The sequence below is a fragment of the Dama dama genome, chromosome 33, assembly GCF_033118175.1.
Source record: "Dama dama isolate Ldn47 chromosome 33, ASM3311817v1, whole genome shotgun sequence".
NCBI classification, from domain to species: domain Eukaryota; kingdom Metazoa; phylum Chordata; class Mammalia; order Artiodactyla; family Cervidae; genus Dama; species Dama dama.
Genome location: NC_083713.1, coordinates 28014440 through 28040726, shown reverse-complemented (window position 1 = coordinate 28040726; position 26287 = coordinate 28014440). Strand labels below are relative to the sequence as shown.

Genomic DNA, 26287 nt, shown 5'->3' with positions numbered 1-26287 from the left:
TTGAGCAAAACCATAACTGACCAGAGTTAATCTCATCAATACAAGGATTACTTAATGCAGATAGATGTAAAAATCATGAGTAAATTTAAAAAGAAAATATATTTTGTTATCTTAATATTTGTTTATCTTTGTTCTTAGTTCATTAAAAATTATTTTTTATCATGTTATTTTTTATCATTTACTTCTAACCAATAAACATCACATATTTAGGTAAAACTTCAAAGGTTTTTCTAATATGGATCAAAATACAATTTTTTTCTATTGTTATATAACATTACATCATCAACAGATCAAGAAACAAATGAAAGACTTAATTGTGAGAAAGGAAACGTTCTTTTTATTAGTAAATAACAAAAGTATGAGGACTGAGAGAATTCAGTATAGCCAATTTTCCAAGAAGTTCAAAATAAATATTTTAAAAATTACTCAAATTTTTGGCGTCTTGGGCGAGCTGAATTAGGCAGTTTTGTAAAAACTCAGCCTTAGCAATACTTTCTATGTGTGTGTGTGTGCTCAGTCACTCAGTGATGTCTGGACTCTCGTGACCCCATGGACTGCAGCCCACCAGGCTCCTTTGTCCATGGGGTTTCCCAGGCAAGAATACTAGAGTGGACTGCCATTTCCTACTGTGTTTGATACAAATACAGAAGGCAGGATTCTGTTAAGTATTTGAAAACTACAGACTCCAGTGATAACTAATATGTATTATTTTGAAGAGAGTTTCCCTAAATGGTAGCATTGTTCTCTTTGAAATGCAGATAATAAGCAAGTAAAACAAAGAACAGGGTGATAAAGAAAGCTGATGGAGCCTCTGATTGTGCTGTGATTTTGGTCCCTGTTTATAGAGAGAAGACTGGATTTGGGATCACAATCTTGGTCTGCTCCTATGAGAATGAAATTCCACTACTAATTGGTGGTATGGTAGTGAGCAATTACTTAACCTGTATGGGCCTCACTTTTATCAGCTTTAAAATAATAACATTTGAAAATATGATCTGTGAAATCATGTGCCATTGTAAAATAATATAGTGATTGTTAGACATTTAGCTTAGAAGAGTAGCATATTATATTGGAAACTTTGTGTATTTTTTCAGACTATGTTGACCAAAATCCAGTTTATTTCTCTAGATTTGTTTTTCAGGATCAGTAAAACCTATACAAATAATACTCATTTTAACTTTAAGTAACTTTTTTAAGACAAAGCAGTTCATTTTCATTATAGAAGAATTAGGAAATAATGATAAAAGAGAGAAAGTTTAAAACACTCACAGTCATCCTGAATGGCATTAGTTGCTATCACCTCTGTGTTTTTTGGGTAATCTTATAATGTATGTATGCCTAAAACCAAGAAAGAATCATACTGTGAACACTGTTTCATAACTTGCTTTTTCAAAAATCAACTGTTGAAGTGTAATCTGCATGCACTTAAATGCAGCCATTTAAACTGTATAATTTGAGTTTTGCCAAATATTTATATCCATGAAACCACTTCTACAATCAAGATTTGGAATACTTTAATCACTCCAAAGTGTTCCCCAGTACCCTTTTCAGTCAGTTCCCTTCCATCCCCAGCCTTCGGCAACCAGTGAATGTACTTTCTTTCACTCTAGATTTCTGGAGTTTTGTCTAAATGGAAGCATATGATATATAATTTTTATCTGGCATCTTTCGCTCACCATATAATTTTTGAGATTCATTGCATATAGCTATCTGTAGCCTAACCCACTTTTAAATGTTAATATATTACAAATATTAATTTCCATTGGGATTATTTAATAGATGGTCTTGTGAAAACAATAAAGTTGGAGTCCTGTCTCTTTACATCTGAAGAAACAATAGGTGGATCAAAGATTTTAAAGTTCTGTGAGAAAACTTAGAGAATCCTTTTATCGCAGAGTTGAGAAGACCTTTCTGACACAAGCACAGAGCCATTAAAGAAGAGATTGCTAACTTTGGCTACTTAAAGACAAAGTGCTTCATGGTAAAAGCAAAAACAAAAGTAAATAAAAGCGCACACACAAACCAACCAAAATTCAAACAACAAATAGGGGACATATTTGCAACATACACTATAAAGGGGTAATTCTCTCATTATATATGAGTTCTGCAGGGCAATAAGGAAAAATGACAACGTAGCAACAACAACAAAATGAGCAAAGGATATTGTGCAGAAGAGGAATATAAGTGACTTTTAATTAGGAGAAGACAAAGCCCAATGTCACTGATAAGAGAAGTGCAAGTTAACACTACTGTGAGATACTTCTTTTTAGATTCTCAAATATCAACAAGTTAGGTAACAGGATTGGTGAAAGTATAGAAGAGACACTGTTGTTTATTGTTGGAGTCCCGTGTGGAGGACAATTTGTCAATATATTTCAAAAATTTAAATACATGTATTCCTTGAGCAATTCCATTTTTAGAAATTTATCCCAGATATATTCACATGTGTACAAAATGACAAACATATAACATTTTTCTAACTACAAAAGATTGGAAACAATATATATATTGATAGGTGACATTGGTATTCTTTCATTGTTTGGCTGTCATAAAGTTAATTATTAAAAAAAGAATTCTTTTTGCCCCTTTATAGAGAAGTTTCCAATATATATTAGTAAGTGAAAAAAGGAGTGCAAAACTATGTGTATAAAAGGCCTCATTTGTGTTAAGTATTCATACGCATGTGTTAAAAATACAGATGTGAGCACATGCTTTCAGGATTGCTTGAAGTATCTGGAAGGACACACAGAAAAATGATAAATGATAGTTACTTCTAAGGGAATCAAATAGAAGGAAAACTTAGTTTTTATTATATTTTTTTCTGATACTTTTTGAATGCAGTGCTCGTATTATCTTTGCCAAAGAGTAGTCCTCTGTATATGTGTGCACATGCTAATTAAGCTCCTCAAGGTTTAAGAACTTGATTTATGTACCATTATATGTATAACTTTCCCTTGTGGCTCAGCTGGTAAAGAATCTGCCTGCAATGCGGGAGACCTGGGTTCGATCCCTGGGTTGGGAAGATCCCCTGGAGAAGGGAAAAGCTACCCACTCCAGTATTCTGGCCTAGAGAATTCTATAGACTGTATAGTCCATGGGATCACGAAGAGTCGGGCACAGCTGAGTGACTTTCACTTTCATATGCATAAACTAAATTTATTTAACCAGTTTACTATGGACATTTAGATTTTTAAAATTTTCTGTGCTTATAAAAAGTACAAGAATATTCCTATAATTATTAATAATACTGATATTTCCTCATCACAAGGTGTGAGCTCGGCCATTCTTTGCAAACTCCTAGCCCTTTCAATTGAGAATAGAATTAGAGATCAAAATTTGGGATCTTGGGGCTAACCGTGACACACCAGCATTGTAGTGAGCCAAGTCCTGATGCTACTTGGGGGCCATTTTTAGCAACTTCTGGGAAAAGTATTTCTTCTTAAATACATTTTTTTGCATTAATTTTTCTCCCATTATGAATTCCTATTTTATATTCTCTACAACTTCCCTACTTAAATTTTTAACCCCCAAATCAAACTCTAATTATACTTTTTTCTCTTCATAATTCTTCTTTTCCTCATCCACCATCATTCGGTAGCCACCACGTTATCACATGTGATGTTTGTATATCTTTCATAATTTACTGACTGATGTCCTTAGCCCATTTATCTATTGGGGTGTCAATAGTTTTCTTATTGCTTAAAAAAGACCTCTTTATATATTAAGAATATCACCCTTTTCTTGAAAGGTTTCTTCAAGGGCATTTTAAATGTACTTGATTTATTTGTATCTGTCTGTTCTTTCTCCTGAAGACTTCAGTTTGTGAACTCACGTTTCATTATTTGTTTTTCTCCTTTGTATAGCTTTAAGTAGTAAGTTGCCCTTATGCAGAGGCCTAATCAGGCACACACTTCTGTATGTAACATGTGACTCTGTAGTGAATGCTGTCCCTAAGACAAGTCCTTTTACAGACGGTGGTGGCCTCACAAACCAAAGATTAGACTCTGAAGTTAGAGGGAAACAAAGGACTCAGATTAGCCACCTTCCCAAACAAGCCAAGCGGTATCCTCATAAGGGCTATCCCCAAAGAATTCTGGTCTTCAGAAGCAGCAGCACCTTCTGTTTATGCCTGTCTCCAAAAGTAAGTCTGTTACACTCTGTATAAAATCAAGTATCATCAAAGAAGAGGACTAGGAAGCACTAACAGATAGTCCTTTTGTGGTGTCAGCCTCCAAAAGACAGTGGCTGACAAGATATACCTAAATTACCTTAAAATTAACTTGTCTAATACTAGTAGTAGTGGCTCTCCTTTGATAAAACTTCCACTGCGACAAGACCCATCCTAAGTGGTTACTTTCATTATGACTAGTATCATTTCTACTACATAAACTTAAGCAATACTTCTCTTGTAAAGTTTGCTAAATAAAACCTGTTAGTCTAGAATATGAAAGATCTCTTCCTCACATTTGAAGGAATTATTAGACCTAATACCTGGTTGGATTGTTATGAGAGTTGGAAATAGTATCTAACCGAGGTACTTATTAAAAATGGCAACTGCTTTTATTAGGCGTACCTTGTCTTTTTTTTGCCATCATAGGCATCTTCAGCTCACTTTATCACCCTCCAGCTGCATGTCACACATATCCTGAAAATGGATGTCTAGAAAGTTGACTCATAACCTAACAGCTGTTTCCTACTTGCCTTTTCTTATCAGTAAGCCTCTTTCCAGACTGTATTTTATTTCCTTGAACATAGTCATTTTTCATTGGTAGAAATTAATAGATGATACATGCAAAGAAAGGTTGAATTCAGTTAATGAATGTTCCAAAGCTACCAGAACAAAGAAGCTAATAAATTCCTTTTGCCCATCTCTGCAGATACACCGCCACTGCTCTTTGAGGTGTCCTCGCTGGAGAATGCTTTTCAGATTGGAGGCCATCCTTGGCACTACATCATTACACCCAATAAGAAGAAACAGAAAGGAGTTTTCCATATTTGTGCCCTAAAGGACAATTCCTTGGTAAATCATGGTGGTCAGGCTTTAGTAGTAAATTAATATCAGAAATTCTTTATTCTCTACTTCTCTAATGGGTCCACATTCCCAGGAATTACTTTTCAGTTTGTATCAGTAATTTGTGAACAGTGTAAAGTACAGGAGAACACAAAGAATATAGCAAACACTTGTGTGTACTACCCAGAATTTAAAACATTATTAAAATTTGAAAATTCTCAGGGCACCAAAGATTTATTAGTTTTTCTTCTTACCATTTCCTTGACCTCAGGTAAAGCATCTCTGAAGCTCCATAGTGGGAATCATTGGTGGAATATGTTCAGGCTGCCCCTGAAATTACTGGTGGAATGTGTTGTTGGTTCTGCTTCTTCACAGTTTGTTGCTCTTGGTTTTTCAGAGCAGAATTAGCTAGTATTCTGTTGGTCACAGTATAAGCATTGAAACACCAAGTTTTCAAGGATATTTTAAAGTTATATATGGCAGAACAGGAAGAAAGGGTATATAGCAAGACAACAGAAATTTTTACCCTTTGAATTAATTTTGTCTATTTTCCTTTTAGAAATGATTTAGACATTGATTTATCATTTAGTAAACATTATTGAGGACCTAATATGTGCCTGACTTGGCTGGAGACTGTCCCTTCTCACAAGTTGCTTATACTCTCAAAAGAAAGCAGATGTGTAGATTAAGTAAAATGCAGTCCATTCAGGACGGTGGTTGAGATGAGTGCAGAAGAGGGAGTGCACAGAGGAGGGGGTTTTATATTTTTGTTTATATATTCTTGTTTTATATTGTTGATTTACCTCAGTTCTGAAACCTCTTGATACATCAAATTAACTTTTTGTGAGACAGACGCAGCTGATTCCACACCCTTCTCTTGCAGAATCTTTCTCTGTCAGTCTCTGTAGGACCAGTGGCTTTGAGAGTCACCGGTCACCTTTCACCACCCTAAAGATTTGCACAGTCTTGGGTCTATTCATCTATTTCCCTTTAGATCATGGCCACCAGGAAACATTGTGTATAGTATCTTTGAAATTTTTTTTTGCAGAAGCATTCTTCCCTTCTGTTTTCTCATTAACCTGCCACATGTGGCACCTCCTGTTTGGCCCAGCCCAGTGACATCCTCTTTTCCAGTGGATTCTGGGGACTGTTTATTACAAGTTTGTGGTTTGGTTATTCACCTCCCAGCAGTGGACATCCTTCAGCCACCAGGACTCTGTCACATTGCTTTTTCGTTGAAATTTCTATCCAGTCAAACCCTGCATAGTTCATATTTTTCCTAAATAAGAACTGATAATATATTCTTTTATGTGTGTGTATAAAATGACCTTCAACATCTACATCAAGCATGCCTATCTAGTACTCTCTTTGTATAATTACTAATTGTAACATTTAGTCAGATCTGTATTTTAGTATATTCATAAATAATTGCTGAATCCAGGGGAGTTTTCAGTACTTTGCTGGACAACTTCATTGCAGTGACATTACCTTAATGATGCATATGTGTGTTACTTCTGCACCTGTCAGTCAGAAAAGTTGGTAATCCAAAAACATATGTGCAGGGGAACTGAAGAATTCAGAAAATGACCTGTAACTTGCTATTAAACTGAGCCTTAAACTAGCATTCAAGCAAATAGTAACTCCAGATGCTGATGATAATGCTGCCTGGTATTTAACACAGAGAGAGATAATGTTTCTTTCGCATGTTGTGTTTAGATATTATAATAAAGAGAATAGTCTCCTAAAGAAAGATATGGGTTATGTGTGCATGTTTATGTGTGTATTTTATTTAAAAAAACATTAAAAAGTTTTATGTTACACGAAGGAGCATTTGGAGCTAATGTCAAAATGGACACATTAACTTTTTTTTGGCCATGCTGCGTAACACAGGCAAGATCTTAGTTCCACGACCAGGGATCAGACTCACACCCCCTGCAGTGGAAGCACAGAGTCTTAACCACTGGACCATTCGGGAAGTCAGTGGTTGCAACCAAGATGTTTAATTTCATTGACGTTCTTATATGTAAAATGCAATAATACAACCATTTCTCTTAGAAATCATTAGGTTCTTGAAAAATTAAAACACCTGTGCTAATTTGATACATAAAATGTGCTAAATTCCAATTTTTAAAAAAGCATGGCATACAAAGCACTTGTGATGTAGCCCTAGCCTGCCTCTCCAGTCTCATGACTGGACACCCTGCTTCTCAGTTCAATTTTGTCTGCTACTCATGTTTTTGCATATGCATGCTATATGGACGAACACATCTGTGCTTTTGATTGTGTTATCTCTTTTCAAGCCACTTTCTCATTTTAAGGCAGAGTTCAAGCTCCTGAAATTCTGCTTACCTGATTTAGATGCTTGATAATATCCTCTGTATGGCTTGGCTACTTTATTTTCTCCACTGCCTTATTCTGTTTCTGTCTCCCTTCTTGAATATGAGCTTCTGGGTTAGTGCATGTCAGGTATGAACACCTAGTGTCATACCTTGAACACAGTGTCCTATCAGTATATGCTGTGGAATTAATACTTTTATATGTCAAAAACTTTGAGTATCTAATAAAAAAGGTGTCATTTCATTTTACATTGGAGAAATTAAATGACTTGGATAAAGCCAGTAAAATTAATATATCCATGCTGGTATTAGTCCCCAGTGCTCCTGTGTGTAACGTAAAACATCTGTTACATATGTGATCCATATGGCAGTATCTTTTTCTTTATTTTAATGTTTAAATATACTACTATGAAATAAATCTCTCTACTTACTTAAGTGCTAGGTAGTATTAGACCATTTCCTTAGCATTAGTTTAATATCTGACTTACGCAGGAAGACTGTCTGACCTGTTTCATTGCATGTTTATTTTTGTGCTGTCTACTCTTCTGATTGACAATTTGTTGAGGATAGGAAAGGGAGAAAGGAGTTGTGGGAGACTGAAAGTGAAAGTGAAGTCGCTCAGTTGTGTCTGACCCTTTGCGACCCTGTGGACTGTAGCCCACCAGGCTACTCCGTCCATGGGATTCTCCAGGCAAGAATACTGGAGTGGGTTGCCATTTCCTTCTCCAGGGGATCTTCCCAACCTAGGGGTCAAACCCAGGTCTCCCTCATTGCAGGCAGACACTTTAACCTCTGAGCCAACAGGGAAGCCCATGTATTTGTGGGAGACTGCAAGCACATAATTATGACAGTTAAATAAGGGAAAATCCATGTACCTTGAAGGCTAATCTGCTGTTTATTAATAGTAGGTGCAGAACATTATGCAAATGATTTTTCCTTTTTGTGCATCAGTTTCCTCATGCATACGATGAGAATAGCAATATATGCTTCAAGAATTGCTGAGCTCAAAAGAAATAATGAGTAGAAAACATGTAATGCAGTGCCAGACACAAATTAGATGCTTGAGATATGGTAACTTATTATTTGTGAGGCATAATACATGGTGCATGGCACATCTGTAAAATTTCTGAATTTAAATGTTGTGGATTTCTCAAGCCCGAGTATCCTAATTTATCTCTAGTATACATCCCAGTTCAGCTGGTTAATATTTTCTCTTCCCTTACCTTTGACTTACTGACCTATCACTGATACTGGTTTTGAAAACTATTTTATTTTCCTTTAATTTTTGTTTTCAATATTTTGTCCCAACTTCAGGCAAAAAATGGGATCCAAGAAATGGAATGTTGTTCTTTAGAATCTGATTGGATCTACTTCCATCCTGATGCTTCTGGCAGAATAATACATGTTGGCCCAAATCAGGTCAAGTGAGTATTTTCCTTAGTTACTTTAAAGTTAAAAGTAGCTTTTGGTAGTACTTATTGGCAACTTTATTTTTGCCAGCTAACTACTGAGCCAACTGTGGAAATTACTAGCTGCTTGCAGGGTGCTTCCTCAGAAAATGGCATCTAGATAATGTTACTTTATACTTTCAACCTTGTCGTTACTCTGTAAATACTACATTTGGGTAAGTTCTTTGATGAATAAGGGATGACATATGAAGGAAAGGAGATCACGGATTGGTTCCTTCACATCAGGTCTTAATTCATTTCTCCAAGATTAATGAGAGATGATTTATCTTTGTTCTAAAAGACAGTCTTACTGCTGGAGAAGTAGCAGGTTGTTTGAAGTAAACCTTATTATATTTAGTTTACCCACATCTTTCATACAATCAAAACACTCTTCATTTAGTTTCCCTGACTCCACAGTGCTCCTGAATATTTTCCTCCCTTTCTGATCTTTCTTAATATCCTTTCATGTTCTTCCTCTTCTCACCCAGACTTTGTTAGATGTCCTCAGGATTAGATCCTCTTTCCCCTCTTTTTTGTTCCCTTTCTGCTTGATTCTTCTGTTTATTCCCTTGGCTTCGAAGATCATGTATACACCAAAACTCCAAAAAATTTTTATGTTTGCCTAAACTTCTCATCTAAGCTTATGTCATAAGTCCAGACTCATTCCTTAACACTTTCTTACCTTCTTGTTTTTCATCAGTTTACATGTACTTAAATACTCAGTTGCATTTGCCTGTATCCTCTCTCTCTCTCTCTCTCTCCCTCTCTCCCTCTCTCCCTCTCTCCCTCTCTCCTCTCTCTCTCTCTCTCTCTCTCTCTCTCTCTCTCTCTCTCTCTCACACACACACACACCCCATATATCCCATCAATCCCATTTATTTTGCTACTAACATTTATTTTGCTAACATTTCTTAAGTCTACCTCTTTCTGCCCTTGGCCACTGACACCATCTTGGCTAGACCATTGTCATCACTAGCCTAGACTATAGTAATAGCCTTCTTACCAGACTCCAAGAATCTACTTTTTACTCTTCGAGTCTGTTTTCTTCTTAGCAGCTAGGATTTTTAGAAACATTAACAAACACAGAAACCTAACCATGTGAATTCTGCTTTAACCTTTTTATGGCTTCCTGTTGCACTTAAGATAAAAGACCAACAGAGGAGCCAATCTAAAAGATTCCTCCCACTCAGTTTACTTTATTCATGCTGTCTTGTCAGAAAGCTGAGGACCTGTTCACTCTGCTTGGAGTCTGTTTCCCTTTTCTGACGAATTTCTGTTCATCTTTTATGGCCCTTTAAATGTCCGTTTTTCAGAGAGTCCTTCCCTGGTACCCTTCATTAGATTAGCTCCCCCGTTATATTTTCTCTGTGTCCACTATGTAATCTTCTTCTGTAGTACTTACAGAAATTCAAACTAGTTATTTGTTTGGCTGTCTGTTTAAACATCTCGTTTTGGAATCATGAACTCCATAATACAGGGAAAGAGTCTGTCTTGCTGACACCTGTAACCCTGGCATGGAGCACAGGTCTGAGTGCAGAGTAGGTGCTCGATGAGTATCTATTGAATAACAAGGACCGTGTCTGCATTCTTTATTTTGTGTGCCTCATGATAATTAGTCTACTCTGGATCAATTTATAGGAGGATGAAGGAACTTAATGAAAAAAGATTACTAACTTTTACAGAATGTCATAAAAAGTATAGTTCAGCTTTAGTAAATCTTACTCTTCCTGTTTGTTACCACCCATCTTTTATATTAGTTTGAGTTTAAGAAAATAAGTTTCACAACGAGTGTTGTCCTTTTGCCAGGTTTTAAAAGACAGGCAGTCTTAAATATTGGCACTAATTAAAATAACTAATTAAGAAGTTTAAATATAATCTGATTTCTTTGTCTTTGGCAAAACTCGAAGGCCTTCAGCTCTCCTTGGCCACAGGGGCTGCTCCTCCCTTCTCTGTCTTCACTTGCACTTGAGACTCTAAGATTTGAGGACATTGTGCTTTTAATGCTTGTTAATGCTGTGAAAAGATTTGTGTGGGTGGTGCGAAAATTATTTTATTTTCACTTGCTTAACAAGCTTGATCTGTGAGGCCATTTACACTCAGAAAACCCAAATCTTTAAATATAATGCTAAGACAAAAAAAGTATGAAGTCATTTGCAGTTTTAAAATATTACTCTATCATGAAAACTTAGACTAAGTTGCTAATGCAGTCTGTATTATATTTAACGTTTAGTGTTGTTCATTGATAACTAATTCTATCTTCAGAAATAAAAATGTAAGTATCTACTATAATGCCACTATTAAAGCTGAAACATTAAAGACCTACTGCAAAATGCAGAGAGGAAGTTCTTTAGAACGACTTTCAGTGTGAAAGCTAGTATAAGCCTCAGCAAGCTGCTTCAGTAGCACCTGTTGCCACAAGTCCAGTGTTTTTTATTTTTGTTTGTTTAAAAAAGTCTCTAAATTTGAAGAAAGTTGTGGACACTTAAGTTATCAGATATTAATATTTTGGAGTAATGAGGAGAAGAGAACTGACTCAGTGTTGTTAGTATAAGTTTCATTTGTTCAGTTTCTTTTCAGTAGTTCAGCTTTGACACTTTGATGCTGTGTTGATGTCTTAGGTTCTTAGAATCCTTTTTACCTTTTCAGAGTTTTAAAGCTAAGTGAAGTAGAAAATAATAGTGCCCAGCATCAGATCTCTGAAGATTTTGTCATTTTGGCCAAAAGAGAGAAGAACAAAGTAAGTCAGCAGTACTTTAAAATCCTTTGTATATCACTGTCTATAGGAGAATATAATGTGCAAATGTGTTTGCCTTTTGGTGTGGCTGAAAAGAACAACACAATCCTGTAAAAGTCTGTTCATTTTGTCTATATGGGTAGCCAGTCTTAGCCCCATGTACCTATGAGGTTTGAAAAGAGCCAATTATATTGACTTTCTTTTGCTTATTTCTGTTTCCTTTCTGGGTTTCTCTTTAAATTTTTTTGATAAGTTGTTGACCTCTAGGTTTAATTAATTGTGCAAACCTAGGGTAAATTGGGTTAAAAAATCACACACCACTCTTTAATTCCAAATGATTCTTTTTCTTTAGCATACAAATTAAGAACAGGAAGAAAATCACGCAGAGAAAAAAGCAGATCCACTCTTTTATTTGCTGTACTATCAGTTCAGTTCAGTTCAGTTGCTCAGTCGTGTCCGACTCTTTGTGACCCCATGAATCGCAGCATGCCAGGCCTCCCTGTCCATCACCAACTCCTGGAGTTTACTCAAACATGTGCTGTACTATACTAAGGCAGAAATCAGAAGGGCAAGTCACATACTAAATCTGTAACCTCTGTGTTTATTTTTGCCTATTTTGGAATTTTATTATAATAAAGTATTTTTACTAAGTGGAGGATCTGGAACCCGATTCAGAATTTTCTCAACTGAGGAAAGACTTACGGATGTTGGCGAAGGATTGGTTAGTTTTAACAAATTTGTTTAGTCTTGCCATCAACTACATATAACGGTACTTGTCATAGCTTTTTATTTCTCTCCATGTGATAGAATGAAAACCTACCCACTGTTACAGCTTCTGGACGAGTGGTAAAAAGAAATTTTAGCATTCTGGATGATGACCCAGAACAAGAGGTATGATGTTAGCCAGAAATAATAAACCAAACTAGCATGAACTTGCCCTGGGATAGAGGTCGGGAAGCTCCATGCAACCTTAGTCAGTAGAATTGCGCAAGCTGTTTGAACCAGGGCATCCCCATCATCTTCTCCTTTCATACTGAAATTATTCATGAGATTTTGCTTGTAGAAGTGTTCATAAGACCAAAATAATTTGAAAAAACAATTATTAGCTTATTTTTTTGTTGTGTTGATGTGCACGCTTCCTAGGGAAATCTCTTCTAGGAAAATTATTGAGTTCTATTCTGATGATTGTGACTTTTGCCTTATGTTTCACTTACTAGACTTAGATGTGTTTGTTAATGTTCATGGCCCAGAGAAAGAAGGTGTGAGGGTGTGGTAAATCAGCTCAGCCTTTGGAGATACATTTCTACCTATGCTCCCACCCATTCATTTTTCTTTCTACGTAGTTTTATAATGTTAGAATAGTTAAGCCCCAAGTGTAGAAATAATCAAAACTGGATTTTGCCTCTCTTTTATTTTACTTTGTCTTCTGTTCCCTAAGACTTTCAAAATTGTCGACTATGAAGATGAGTTGGATTTGCTTTCTGTCGTAGCTGTTACTCAAATAGATGCTGAAGGAAAAGCTCACCTGGATTTCCACTGTAATGAATATGGAACTTTACTTAAAAGTATTCCACTCGTGGAGTCATGGGATGTGGTGAGTAGAGTCCACAGAATACAAAGTTGTAAGAGTTTTCTTTATAGGTGACTTCTGTTGGAACAGATGTCACTGTTTTCATGTCAGTCCAGGTTCACCTATACCAATGACCATGTGGAAGAGATTTTCCTACACGTATGGCAAAATGAGTTCTTTAGCCTTTCTCCCCTAGAAAGTAGAGGATGCCTGCTGACCAGTGGTCTTAAAGATAAAGCTTCATGTTTTCTCCTGAGACATGATTTCCTACCACAGTATGATTTTCTCCCATTTTACAAGTTTGGTAATGTTTTGAAAAATAAGAATTCTGTTTTCTATATTGAATCCCCACAGTTACTTAATAGAGACTTCTAATCATGTAGGGTTTTCAAGCACTCTTGGAAGCATTTGTCTGCTCTTTTGAGTAATATGGAATATAAAAGTTGTAAGGAACAGTAGATGTTACTTTATCCAATCATTGTTTTATCCGTGGAGAATGTGAAAGATTTAGCAACTTGCCAATAGTCACAAGTGAAATAGTAGCAATGTTGGCAATAGACTCTGGGTGTTCAGACACCTAAGTCCAGGACTCTTCATTCTTAATATTTTGTGTAATGCTTTTCTCTAAGTCATCTGCATATCCACAAATAATGAAAAATAAACTATTTCTGGCAACTGTTTTGCCTTCAGGTATATATTTGAGCATCCCTAAAGATGCTGTGACGTCTTAATGAAACTGTATTGAACATGGTTGTTATGTGAAGAGGAAATCCCATTTGCCTGTGTTTTCATTACAGACATACAGCCACGAAGTCTACTTTGACAGAGACTTGGTGCTACACATAGAGCAGAAACCCAGCAGGGTGTTCAGCTGCTATGTTTACCAAATGGTATGTGACCCTGGGGAAGAAGAAGAAACCACAGACAAAAGGAGTAAAACAGATCACAATAATTTTAAATTTTGAGACGTAACTTATTAAACTTCTAGCCAACCACCCCAGGAGCCATGTCCAGTCCTCTTTTTTATTATCTGCATAGTATATTCTCCAGTGTTTTCCAGAAAAGGTCTTGTGTTGACTTCAGATGATTGTGGCTTCTTCTTCAGATGACTGTGGCCATACAAGGTGGTGAGGACTTCACTTTATATAAAGGTTTTTACAATAACATCCCAAGAAGCCTAGCATTTTGCAGTTTTTTAGGTGGGTGGTGATGCAAATATAAAATACTGAAAGTCAGAGAAGGAAAGTTAATTCTAATTATTTGGAGGTCATTGATTAGGGAGTGTTTAGCATGGTTATTAAAGGATGGCATGGAATTTTGATTGGTGAAACTAGGAGGAAGAGACAGAAGGATACAAAACATATAGAAGGAGATCCTGTATCCTGTCAATCAGACTTGAAGGATGGAAGATGAGATCTATAATATGAAAGCATACTTGGAAACAAAACTGTGTCATCACGGTTTTTAAAATATATATATGTATGTGTGTTTTATATTATATATAGTAGCAGAAGTTGACTTTTCCATGTTTTTTTCTCTTTGATGTTCCCATTGGTTTTTTGTGTTTCTGTTAAACTAATATAAAAGATTTCAAGCAAGCTTTAAGTGATTTTTTTTCTCATACATAGCCTGTTTAGCTGTTAATGCATCTAAGAATATTGTACTCATTTCACCATTCTATTTATTTGGTGAATCTGCTTAGGCAATATTTTTATACCTAAGCGGTAAGATAAAGGTATCCTCGGTTATACCAGCTCTGCTCCCTGTGGGAAGAATAGATAAAGTCCCAGGAGTTCTTATTAGCTTGAAAACTGACTGACAGCTAGAGAAAGCTTTGGGTTCTATCTTAATTGTGAAATGAGTATTTTTTTTCTTCTTTGTTAGAACCGATGGAAATATGATTCTTGAACTCAGATAATCATTCTTAAGAATATTAAATAAAAGCAACCCAAGTAAAGGGAGAAAATGTTTCTTTGTGCTTCCTACTTGAGAAATCCAGTTGCCTGCAATCCACATGTTTAGCACATTCTCTGATTCAGACTCAAAAAAAAAAAAAAAAAAGTGGTAAAAATAGAAGGGGAGAAAACAGCAGTAAAAATCATTGCTGATTCAAATGTAAAGTTAAAATATGGGATTTTAGCTTGGATGATTTATATTAAAATTATCCAGTTCTTCCTTCAGTTTTGGCTTGGTATGTTAAGAATAATGTGAATTCTGCCCTGCCCTTGAAGTCTGCAGATAAATTTTAAGCTTATTGTTCTCAACAGGGCTGATGAGAGAAAGGTGTTAGCTATTCAAAAAGTCAAGATATTAGTAAAAGAGTCCATAAACTTAAAAGAAATAAAGGGAGCAAACTTAAAACTGTCATTTGTGCAATAGAAAAGAAGATTGCCAACATTTTGGAATAGCGGTAAGTATTTATATGTTGGCTAAAAATAAATCTTGGCGAATCTGCTTCTATGTATAATAACCATTTGGAAAAGTAGAAGTGATTACCTCATGAGCAAGATAATAAAACTATCTTCATCTATTAAATTCTGATCATTTTATATCTACTAGTTGAAAAATTCATTCTCAATAGCATACTTAGTAGTACTATTTAATATTTGAAGCTTTCAGAGTATTTTGGAGATATAATTGTGATTACAAAGAAGTTGGATAGTTATAATGTGCTAGAATATTGCCCCAAACTTCCAACTAAAACATGAACTATATCTAAACAGTCCTGTCCAATGAATTTATATCTTGAAAAACAAGCCTGGTAAGAGGAAATAGATTTAAAAAAATCAAAGAAAAGAAAAACCAGTGTGTGTGGGTTTTAAAGCAGGTGCAGTGCTATGTAAAAGCAGAAAGCCCGCTCTCCATTTTCAAAAGTATTTCAGAAAAGGATGTCTTAAAACTTTAGTCCTGTCAGATTTTTTTAAAAAGAGGTTTGTTGAGTTTCTCCTTTGCTTAAGTCAGTGCCTTCTTTTGAGGAAGTGATAGAAATTCATCTATTCACAAAGGCATCTGAGAACTATCTAAAGATGATACCGCTCTATTTAAACAAATTAAGGTATTCTACATTTTCCATCAACTGAATGTTTGGTTTCTTGTACATGCGTTATTCTTAATGGTAACATATTTATTCAGTGTTTTCTGTCAGTCGGGCTTCCCTTGTGGCTCAGCTGGTAAAGAATCTACCTGCAATGCAGGAGACCTGGATTTATCCCTGGGTTGGGAAGATCCCCTGGAGAAGGGAAAGGCCAGCATTCTGGCCTGGAGAATTCCATGGACTATACAGTCCGTGGGGTCTCAAAGAGTCGGACACGACTGAGCAACTCTCATTTTCACGTTCTGTCAGTCACTGTGATACATGTAAAATGAATTGTCTCACTTAAGATTCAGAATAACCATATGAGATATGACCTATATTATCCTTCCTCATGTTACAAATGAGGAAACTGAGGCTCACAGAAGTTAATTTGCCTAAGGTCCTGCAGAGATGGGAAATGCATTCAGATTTGTTTGATGCAGCCTTACACCAAATTTCCTCTAAAGCTCTCCAAAGTCAAAGGATGTTATTTTATCCCATATATAGCATGTTAACAAAGGTAATATTAGGTATATAGGAAAACACTCTAAAGTCTTTTTTTAAATGATGATTAGATATCCAAATTCTGGACAAAGTCGGACACATTGACCTATTCATATATTGTTGTTCATATATTCAGTCGTGTCTGATTCTTTGCGACCCCATGGATTGCAACACGCCAGGTTTCCCTGTCTTTCACCATCTCCCGGAGCTTGCTCAAATTTATGTCCATTGAGTCAGTGATGCCACCCAACTATCTTGAACTCTGTCGTCCCCTTCTCTTCCTGCCTTCAATCTTTCCCAGCATCAGGGTCTTTTCTGATGAGTCAGCTCTTCTCATCAGGTGGCCAAAATACTGGAGCTTCAAGCTTCAGCATCAGTCCCTTCAATGAATATTCAGGATCGATTTCCTTTAGGAAATTCATATATTTAACTTGACAGAAAAGATAGCTCTTCCTGCAATGGTTGAAAAAAGTCAGTTTTTTTAAAAGTACAAAAAGTAATTCTCTCATTTTGTGGTGATAATAAACACCAGTATTAGTAATTACTCTTAATGTAACTTGGCTTCCTTTTCAATAATTATTATGTTTTCTTACCTTTCTTAAAATGTTTACATGTATAACTTACCTTTTAGAGTCCCAGAAAGTCTGCAGGGGCTAATTTCTGGTCCCTAAGTTTCTACAGAGTTTCTATCCTATGGAAAGAATAATTTATTCCAGTCCAAGGGTATATAATAGGAAGATAAGACCTGGGGATTTTCCCCCATTGTTTTGTAATAAAAATGTTCAAACATACAGCAAAATTGACAGAATTTTACAGTAAATACCCAAATAACCAACCGCATGGATTATTCATTTATTCTACATGGTTTATTACTTATCCATCCATGTTATTTTTATGGTGCATTTAAAATAAATTGCAGACGTCAGTATATATCCCCCAATACTTCAAAATGCATATCATTAAGTAGAGTTTATTATAGTTTAGTTTTTAAATTTTTCAGTGTACATTTACATGCATTGTAACGCACAAATGTTAAGTATATAAATTTGCTGATTTTTTTCACAAATCCATATACCTCGTGTAACCCAAGCCCTATTTAAAATTTAGAACAGTACAGTCATGCCAGAGAATCTCATGCCCCTACTGAGGCAGTCCTTACCTACCTCTCAGATATAACTACTGTTCTGATTATTTTGCTTCACAGATTAAATTTGCCTGTTCTAAAACTTCATATAAATGAAATCATACAAAGTATAGTGCTTCTTTCACTTAGCATGTTTTTGAAATTCATAATTCAAAATGAAATAATTCATGTTGCCTGTATCAGTGGTTCATTTCTTTTCATTGCTGAGTATTGTCTTTTTTCCACTTTCCTGTTGATGGATACCTGGGCTGTTTCCACTTTTTTTTTTTTTGGATATTATGAATAAAGCTACTGTGAACATTCTTGTACAAATTGTGTGTGTGTGTGTGTGTGTGTGTGTAAACACATGTCTTTATTCATCTTGAGTAAACATCTAACTATGAAATCATTGGGTCCTTGATTAGGCATATGTTTAGTTTTATAAAAAACTGCCAGACCTTTTTTCCAAAGGATTGTACCATTTTACATGCCTGCAACCATGGGGACTTCCAGTTGCTCCACATTTTCTCCAACTTTTCTGCTTGTTAGTCTTTTTCATCTTAGTATTTGTGGTGGGTGTATTATTTCCAGTTGATACTTTGACTATTTCTACTTGTGCCTAGTAGCCCTCTTGTCAGATCTACCCCTTTATCCTTTTTAACACCACCTCCTGCTAGGAACTGCTGAAAACATTCTTTCTTTGTGATAATAGTTAAGAAACCCAAAACTCAGCTTGAGTTATTCTTTCTCAAACATGGAATACATCACTCACCAAGGAACTCTTTCCTATAATAAAGACCAACATCTGAGAAAAAACCTGAGTTGCTGAAGAGATGTTTTAGACTCTTCCACATGACTGCTGGTACTGATCAGGATGGCACCAAAACACTGTAATAAAACAGAATATGAGCTTTTCCTGTAACAGTTACAAGTTCATGTTATTTCTACGTCAGGTGAATTTTTGATGCTAACATGAAAGTATATTAAACAAGCTGTATGCTTTCCCCAACAGCTAGATTTGGTGTGCTTTAATTCATATTTCCTTATTAACTAATGATAGTAAGCACATTTTCATGTGTTTGCCCATGTGTAAATTTTTAATTTTCTAAACATTTATTGAGGTATAATGTACATACAATAAATTATACATATTTGAAGTGTACAATTTGATAATTTTTACATGTATGTACCAATGAAACCACCACAAGCAAGATAATGAATACATCTATCATCTCAAAAAGTCTCCTCTTGCTTCTTTGTAATCCTTCCCTTCTGCCTCTCTCTGCCCCCTCTCCCTTCCAAGGCAACCAGTAATCTATTTCTGTCACTTGAGATTAGTTTGAATTTTTAGAATTTTATTTAGAAGTTACATGGTAAGTACTTTTTTTCCCCTGCTTTCACTCAGTATTGTTATTTGGATATCCGTTTGTGTTGCATGTATCAATAGTTTATTTCTTTTTGTTGCTAAGTAGCACTCCATTATACTTATATAATCAAAATTTGTTAATATATTTACCTGCTAATGTACATTTGAGTTGTTACCATTTTTTGCCTACTACAAATAAAGCTACTATGAGCATTTGCAGACAAATTTGTATGGACATATGTGTTGTTTCTGTTTGGTAAATACTAAGGAAGGAATGGCTGAGTCATATATTAGGTATATGCTTAACTTTTTAAGAAGCTTCCAAACTTTTCCCTAAATGGCCAGATAAAATTATTCTGCATGATATGATAAATTCTCTATCTAGAGAACCCTAAAAACTCCAGCACACAACACTATTACAAATAATAAATGAATTCAGAAAAGTAGCAGGATACAAGGTTAATATACAGAAATCTGTTGTATTTCTTTATACTAACAAATAACAGAAAGAGGAAGTTTCCAAAAAAAATTCTGTTTAAAATTGCATCAAGAAGAAAAAACTTAAGAATAAACTTAACCAAGGAGATGAAGGACTTCCCTCATAGCTTAGTTGGTAAAGAATCTGCAATGCAGGAGACCCAGGTTTGACTCCTGGGTTGGGAAGATCCCCTGGAGAAGGAAATGGCAACCCACTTAAGTATTCTTGCCTGGAGAATCCCTTAGACAGGAGCCTGGTGGGCTACAGAACATGGGGTCACAGGAGTTGAACACAACTTAGTGACTAAACCAAGGCGATGAAAGACCTGTACACTGACAACTATAAAACATTGATCAGAGAAATGTAAGATGATTCAAAGGAATGGAAGGTATCCCATGCTCTCAGATTGGGAGAATTAATACAGTAAAATGACCATACTACCCAAAGCACTCTACAGACTTTATGTGATCCCTATCAAAATATCCGGGACATATTTCACATAGAGCAAATAATCCTAAAATAATGTGGAACCGCAAAAGACCCAGAATTGCCAGAGCAATCCTGAAGAAAAGAAGAAAGCTAGAGGCTTAACTAACTCTTGAGCTTCACATTATACTACAAAGCTACGGTTATCAAAATAGCATTCTATTGGCACAAAAACAGACATAGGGATCAATGGAACAGAATAAATAGCCCAGAAATAAACCCACACACCTATGGCCAATTAATCTACAACAAAGGAGGCAAGAAAATGCAATGTAGAAAAAAGTCTCTTCAGCAAGTGGTGTTGGGAGAGCTGGACAGCTACACATAAATCAATGAAATTAGAAAACTTCCTCACACCATCTACAAAAATAAATTCAACCTGGTTTAAAGACCTAAATATAAGATGTGACACCATAAAACTTTTAGAAAAACACAGGCAAAACATTCTCAGACATAATTCGTAGCAATGTTGTCCCAAGGCAATAGAAATAAAAGCAAAAACAAACAAGTGGGACCTAATCAATTTAAAAGCTTTTGCACAGTGAAGGAAACCATCAAAAAAACGAAAAGGCAACCTACGGAATGGAGAAAATATTTTCAATGATCCACTTGATGGGTTAATATTCAAAATACACACAGCTCATACAAGTCTGTATCAGAAAACTCAATCAAAACATGGGCAGAAGACCTAAATAGACATTTCTCCAAAGAAGACATCCAGGTGGCCAATAGGCACATGAATAGATGCTTAACATCCCTATTTATTAGAGAAATGCAAATCAAAACCACAATGAGGTATCACCTCACACCTGTCATAATGGCTGTTATTAAAAAGTCTACAAATAATAAATGCTGGAGAGAGAGTGAAGAAAAGTTAACTTTCCTATACTGTTGGTGAGAATGTAGATTGGTGTAGCCACTATGGAAAGCAATATAGAAGTCCTTAAAAAACTAAAATAGAGTTACCATATGATTCAGCAGTCTTGCTCCTGGGCATATACCTGGAAAAGATGAAAACTCTTAATTTGTAAGGAGTATCCCAGTGTTCATAGCAGCACTATTTACGATAACAAGACATCAACGGACTGTTGGTTTAAGAAGATATGGGAAGCATACAATGGAATACTACTCAGCCATAAAAAAGAATGGAATACTTCCTTTTGCAGCAACATGGATAGACCTAGAGGATATCATACTAAGTAAAGTAACTCCAACAGAGAAAGACAAATATGTAATATCCCTTATATGTGGAATCTAAAAAATAATACAAATGAATCTATAAACAAAACACATAGACTTATAAACAAGCTTATGGTTACCAAAGGGAAGAAGGGGATTCGGAGTATGGGATTAATACATAACAAACTGCTGCTTCTGCTGCTAAGTCACTTCAGTCATGTCCAACTCTGTGCGACCCCATAGACGGCAGCCCACCAGGCTCCCCTGTCCCTGGGATTCTCCAGGCAAGAACACGAGTGGGTTGCCATTTCCTTCTCCAATGCATGAAAGTGAAAGTGAAATCGCTCAGTCGTGTCCGACTCTGAGTGACCCCATGGACTGCAACCCACCAGGCTCCTCCATCTATGGGATTTTCCAGGCAAGAGTGCTGGAGTGGGTTGCTGTTGCCTTCTCCAACATACACACTACTACACATAAAATCAATAAACAACAAGGATTTATTGTACCACACAGGGAACTATATTAAAAATCTTGGAATAATATATGATGGAAAATAATCTGAAAAAAATAGATATCTATAACTGAATCACATTGCTGTACACCTGAAACTAGACACTTGAACCAGACATGGAACAACTGACTGGTTTAAAATTGGTCAAGAAGTATGACAAGGCTATATATTGTCACCTTGCTTATTTAACTTATATGCAGAGTGCATGTGCATGCTAAGTCTCTTCAGTCATGTCTGGCTCAGTGTGACCCTCTGGTTTCCTGCCAGGCTCCTCTGTCCATGTGATTCTCCAGGCAAGAATACTGGAGTGAATTGCCATGCTCTTCTCCAGGGGATCTTCCTGACCCAGGGACTAAACCCAGCTCTCCTGCACTGCAGGCAGATTCTTTACTGTCTGAGACAATAGGGAAGCCCTATAGCAGAACACATCATGTGAAATGCTGGACTGGATGAATCACAGGCTAGAATAAAGATAGCTGGAAGAAATATCAGCAACATCAAATATGCAGATGATACCACTCTAATTGCAGAAAGCAAAGAGGAACTGAAGAGCCTCTTGATGAAAGTGAAAGAGGGAGAGTGAAAAAGTTGGCTTGAAACTCAACATTCAAAAAACTAAGATTGTGCTTGCTTCGGCAGCACATATACTAAAAAACTAAGATCATGGCATCTTGTCCCACTACTTCATGGCAAATAGAAGGGAAAAAGTGGAAGCAGTGACATTTTATTTTCTTGGGTTCCAAAATCACTGCAGACACCGATTGAAACCATGAAATTAAAAGACACTTGCTCCTTAGAAGGAAAGTTATGACAAAACTAGACTGTGTGTTAGAAAACAGAGACATCATTTTGCTGACAAAGATCTGTGTAGTCAAAGCTGTGGGGATTTTTCCAGTAGTCATGTACAGAGGTAGGAGTTGGACCATAAGAAAGACTGAGCGCTGAAGAATTGATCCTTTTGAACTGTGGTGCTGGAGAAGACTCTTGAGAGTTCCTTAAACTGCAAGAAGATCCAACCAGTCAATCCTAAAGAAAATCAACCCTGAATATTCATTGGAGGGATTGATGCTGATGCTGAAGCTCTAATATTTTGGCCACCCGATGTGAAGAGCTGACTCATTGAAAAAGACCCTCATGCTGGGAAAGATTGAAGGCAAAAGGAGAAAGGGGTGGCAGAGGATGAGATAGTTGTATAACATTACTGACTCAATGGACACGAATTTGAGCAAATTCTGGGAGATAGTGAAGGACAAAGGAGGCTGGTATGTGCAATCCATGGGGGTCACAAAGAGTCAGACACAACTTAGTGACTGAACAACAACACCTGAAACTAACACAATATTATAAATCAACTATAGTTTTAAAAATGTAATTTCTGTGGAAAAAATGAAAAAAATTAATCTGCATAAAATCATGACTGCTTTCCAGGATGTCCATGGGTTTACCTACCAAGGGCCAACTCTTTCTAAACCTCTTTTTGTCAGCTACGTGTGTTACTGTCATTATATAATTTGTTTATTAAATTAATCCATGAAACATGAGAATTAAAAAGGAAAGTTTGGTTTTACTATTAAAAAGGTTATATACTTTCAAAAGACTTGCTATAATCAGGTCACTAAAAATTACTGTCAAATAAGGAGTGGATAAAGTAGCTGTGAAAGATTGAGAGATGTCTTAGCCTTGGGTTCCCTCAAAAATAGAGCTTGGGGCCTCCCAGGTGGCTCAGTGATAAAGAATTTGCCTGCCAATGCAGGAGATGGGTTCAATCCCTTATCAGGGAAGTTCCCACATGCCACAGAACAACTAAGTCTGTGCACCACAACTACTGAAGCCCATGCTCTAGAGCCCATGTTCCACAACAAGAAAAGCACTGCAATGAAAAGCCTTTGCACTGCAACTAGAGAAAAGTTGACACAGCGATGAAGACCCAGCTCAGCCAAAAATAACTAAATAAATGTTTTTAAAAACAGAGCTTGAAACAAAGCTTATGTGCTGCTTCTGTGATAAGGAGTGACATCCCTGCAGGAATGAGGGGTAGGAGGAATGAAGGAGACACAGAAAGAAACCTAATATCAAGCTGGCTAAGTGCAACTAAATGCTTAATCTCATGAATCAACTTCTGAGAAGCCACAGAAACCCCTGAGGCAGTATGTGAGGGACAAGATGGGGGGAAATGGATAATAATTTATCCTGCCAATTCTTATCATCTGCTACTCTTCAAAGCTCAGACTCAGCACACCATTCCCATGAGTTTCCAGACTGCACAAGGCTGAGTTCGCCTTGACATCAATGGGCAGGAAGCAAGGGAACTCAGAGCAACATGATGTGAGTGAGGCTGTTAGGCAGGTTGTGCCAGCACAAAGTTTGCAAGAGTCCATCCACACAGAATGGTGATGGTGATAGTGGCTGGAACAAGAGAGGAGTGAGGCCACGAGAATCTGATTTTGTTCGGAGTGTCTTGCTAAAGGGGGAATTGAAAAAAATGGAAGGATTCTGAACTCAGATTTCTCCATGTGTGTCTCTGAGTTCTGGTCTGCTTTAAAAATACCATTTCTGGAATTTGAGTCAGTTGTAGTGAGGTGTGGAACCTAAAGCCCATTACACAGAGTGAAGTAACTCAGAAAGAGAAAAATATCATATATTAGCACCCATATTTGGAATCTAGAAAAACAGTACTGATTAACCTATTTACAGAGAAGAAATAGAGACACAGACAAGACTTGTGGACAGAGCAGGGGAAGGAGAGGCCAGGAGAAATTGAGAAAGTAGCATTGACATGTATACACTATTTGTGTACAATAAATAACTAGCAGGAAGCTGCTACATAACACAGGGAGCCCATCGATGACATAGAGGGATGGAATGGGGAAGGAGGGAGGCTCAAGAGGGAGGGGATATATGTATAATTATGAATGATTCGTGTTGATGAATGGCAGAGACCACCACCACATTGTAAAGCAATTGTCCTCCAATAAAAAATAAATAAATAAAAATACCAATTCTGGAAATGATAACTGTGAGTGTGGTCTATGTCAGAAAGATAACAGAGAACACCAATTAGTAAAATCAAACCTAAAGGAAACTTCTTGGCCTTATATAAAAGATAGTTAAATGAATGTGTACTCTTTTATGTTTTAAGTTGGAATAAAATGTTTACAAATCGTGTATATATCTTTATACAATGACTTCCTTTTTAATTAACAGACCAGTCTTCCTCAATAATGTCATATAACAGAACTTATTTATTCTTTCTAAAAGATTAAGCCTTGATTAATTTTAAATTAACTTATTTAATTTAATTAGGATTGAGTTCCGGATAGTTCTTTGATTCTTACAGTTGGGAGATACTGATTTTTTTTAAATTGAAGTACCATTGATTGAAATTGTTGTGTTAGTTTCAGGTGTATAGCAAATTGATTAGTTACACATATATATTCTTTTTCAGATTCTTTTCCATTACAGGTTATTATAAGATACTCAATATAGTTCCGTGTGTAGCGCAGAGGATATTGATCTTTTAATAACAGTTTTATTATGCTATAATTCACATACTATAAAATACACTCTTTGAGGGACTTCCCCTGTGGTCCACTGGCTAAGACTCCACGCTCCCAATGCAGAGGGCCCAGGTTCAGTCCCTGGTCTGGAAACTAGATCCTGAAAGCCATGCAACTAATACCTAGTGCAGCCAAATAATCTTTTTTAAAAAATCACTCTTTGAAAGTGTACAAGTCAGTGATTTTTAGTATATTTACAAAATTGTGCAACCATCATCACTATGTAATTCAAGAACATTTACATCACCCCAAAGAGAAACTCTGTCTACATTTGCAGTAATTCCCGTTCTCCCTTTTACCCAGTCCCTGGTGATTATTGCTCTACTTTCTGTCTCCACGGAGTTGCATGTTCTGGACTCTAATAGGTGATGGCAAAATAGTGCCTGTGATAGAGGCTTGTATAGCTTTCTGAGCAATTATTAACTTTTTCTGTCTCAGAATCTATCTTAGAATTTTGATAATGTATTATGATAAATAACTGTTACCCATTTTAAACTTAGTAGACTACACAGACGTGTCTAAAAATGCTTTTGAGTCATCGCAGGGACGTGCCTGCTAAATAAGGACTGAAACATTTAGGTACAGCAACTTTTGTGGCTATCTCCAAAGTTTGATCATTGAACTCATTAGGTGCTCTGTCTTCAAAGAACAACATTGTTAATTGTGCTTTTACCTGCTAGAAGAAACGTATGTCGGACCAGGCAGTGTAGTTAGTAATAAAATGTCCATGTCAATGACTAATAAAATTACATACAGATTAATGAAATAAGACTTTGTGTATCTGCTGATATTAATCCAAAAGTCTAATGAAGGGAAATGCTATATCTAGGTGAATTCAAGAGTGAATATTCACTGACAGTCATTCTAATAAACGGTATCATTTGGGAAACAGGACTACAGTTAATACCTAG

General features: G+C 36.2%; 1 protein-coding gene across 2 annotated transcripts in view; it reads left to right on the top strand.

The window, feature by feature from the left end:
* The window catches only part of DCAF17 (DDB1 and CUL4 associated factor 17), a 30656-nt gene extending 11284 nt beyond the window's left edge, over positions 1–19372 (top strand). The window contains exons 9-14 of one of the 2 annotated variants that reach the window (XM_061135801.1): positions 4878–5020; positions 8662–8771; positions 11442–11532; positions 12337–12420; positions 12968–13123; positions 13897–19372. In XM_061135801.1, coding sequence (XP_060991784.1) covers positions 4878–5020; positions 8662–8771; positions 11442–11532; positions 12337–12420; positions 12968–13123; positions 13897–14064 — 752 coding nt within the window. In that variant the 3' untranslated portion in view covers positions 14065–19372. The remainder of the gene's footprint in view (positions 1–4877; positions 5021–8661; positions 8772–11441; positions 11533–12336; positions 12421–12967; positions 13124–13896) is intronic. The other variant, XM_061135800.1, reaches the window with a different exon arrangement.
* Positions 19373–26287: the final 6915 nt, after the last annotated feature.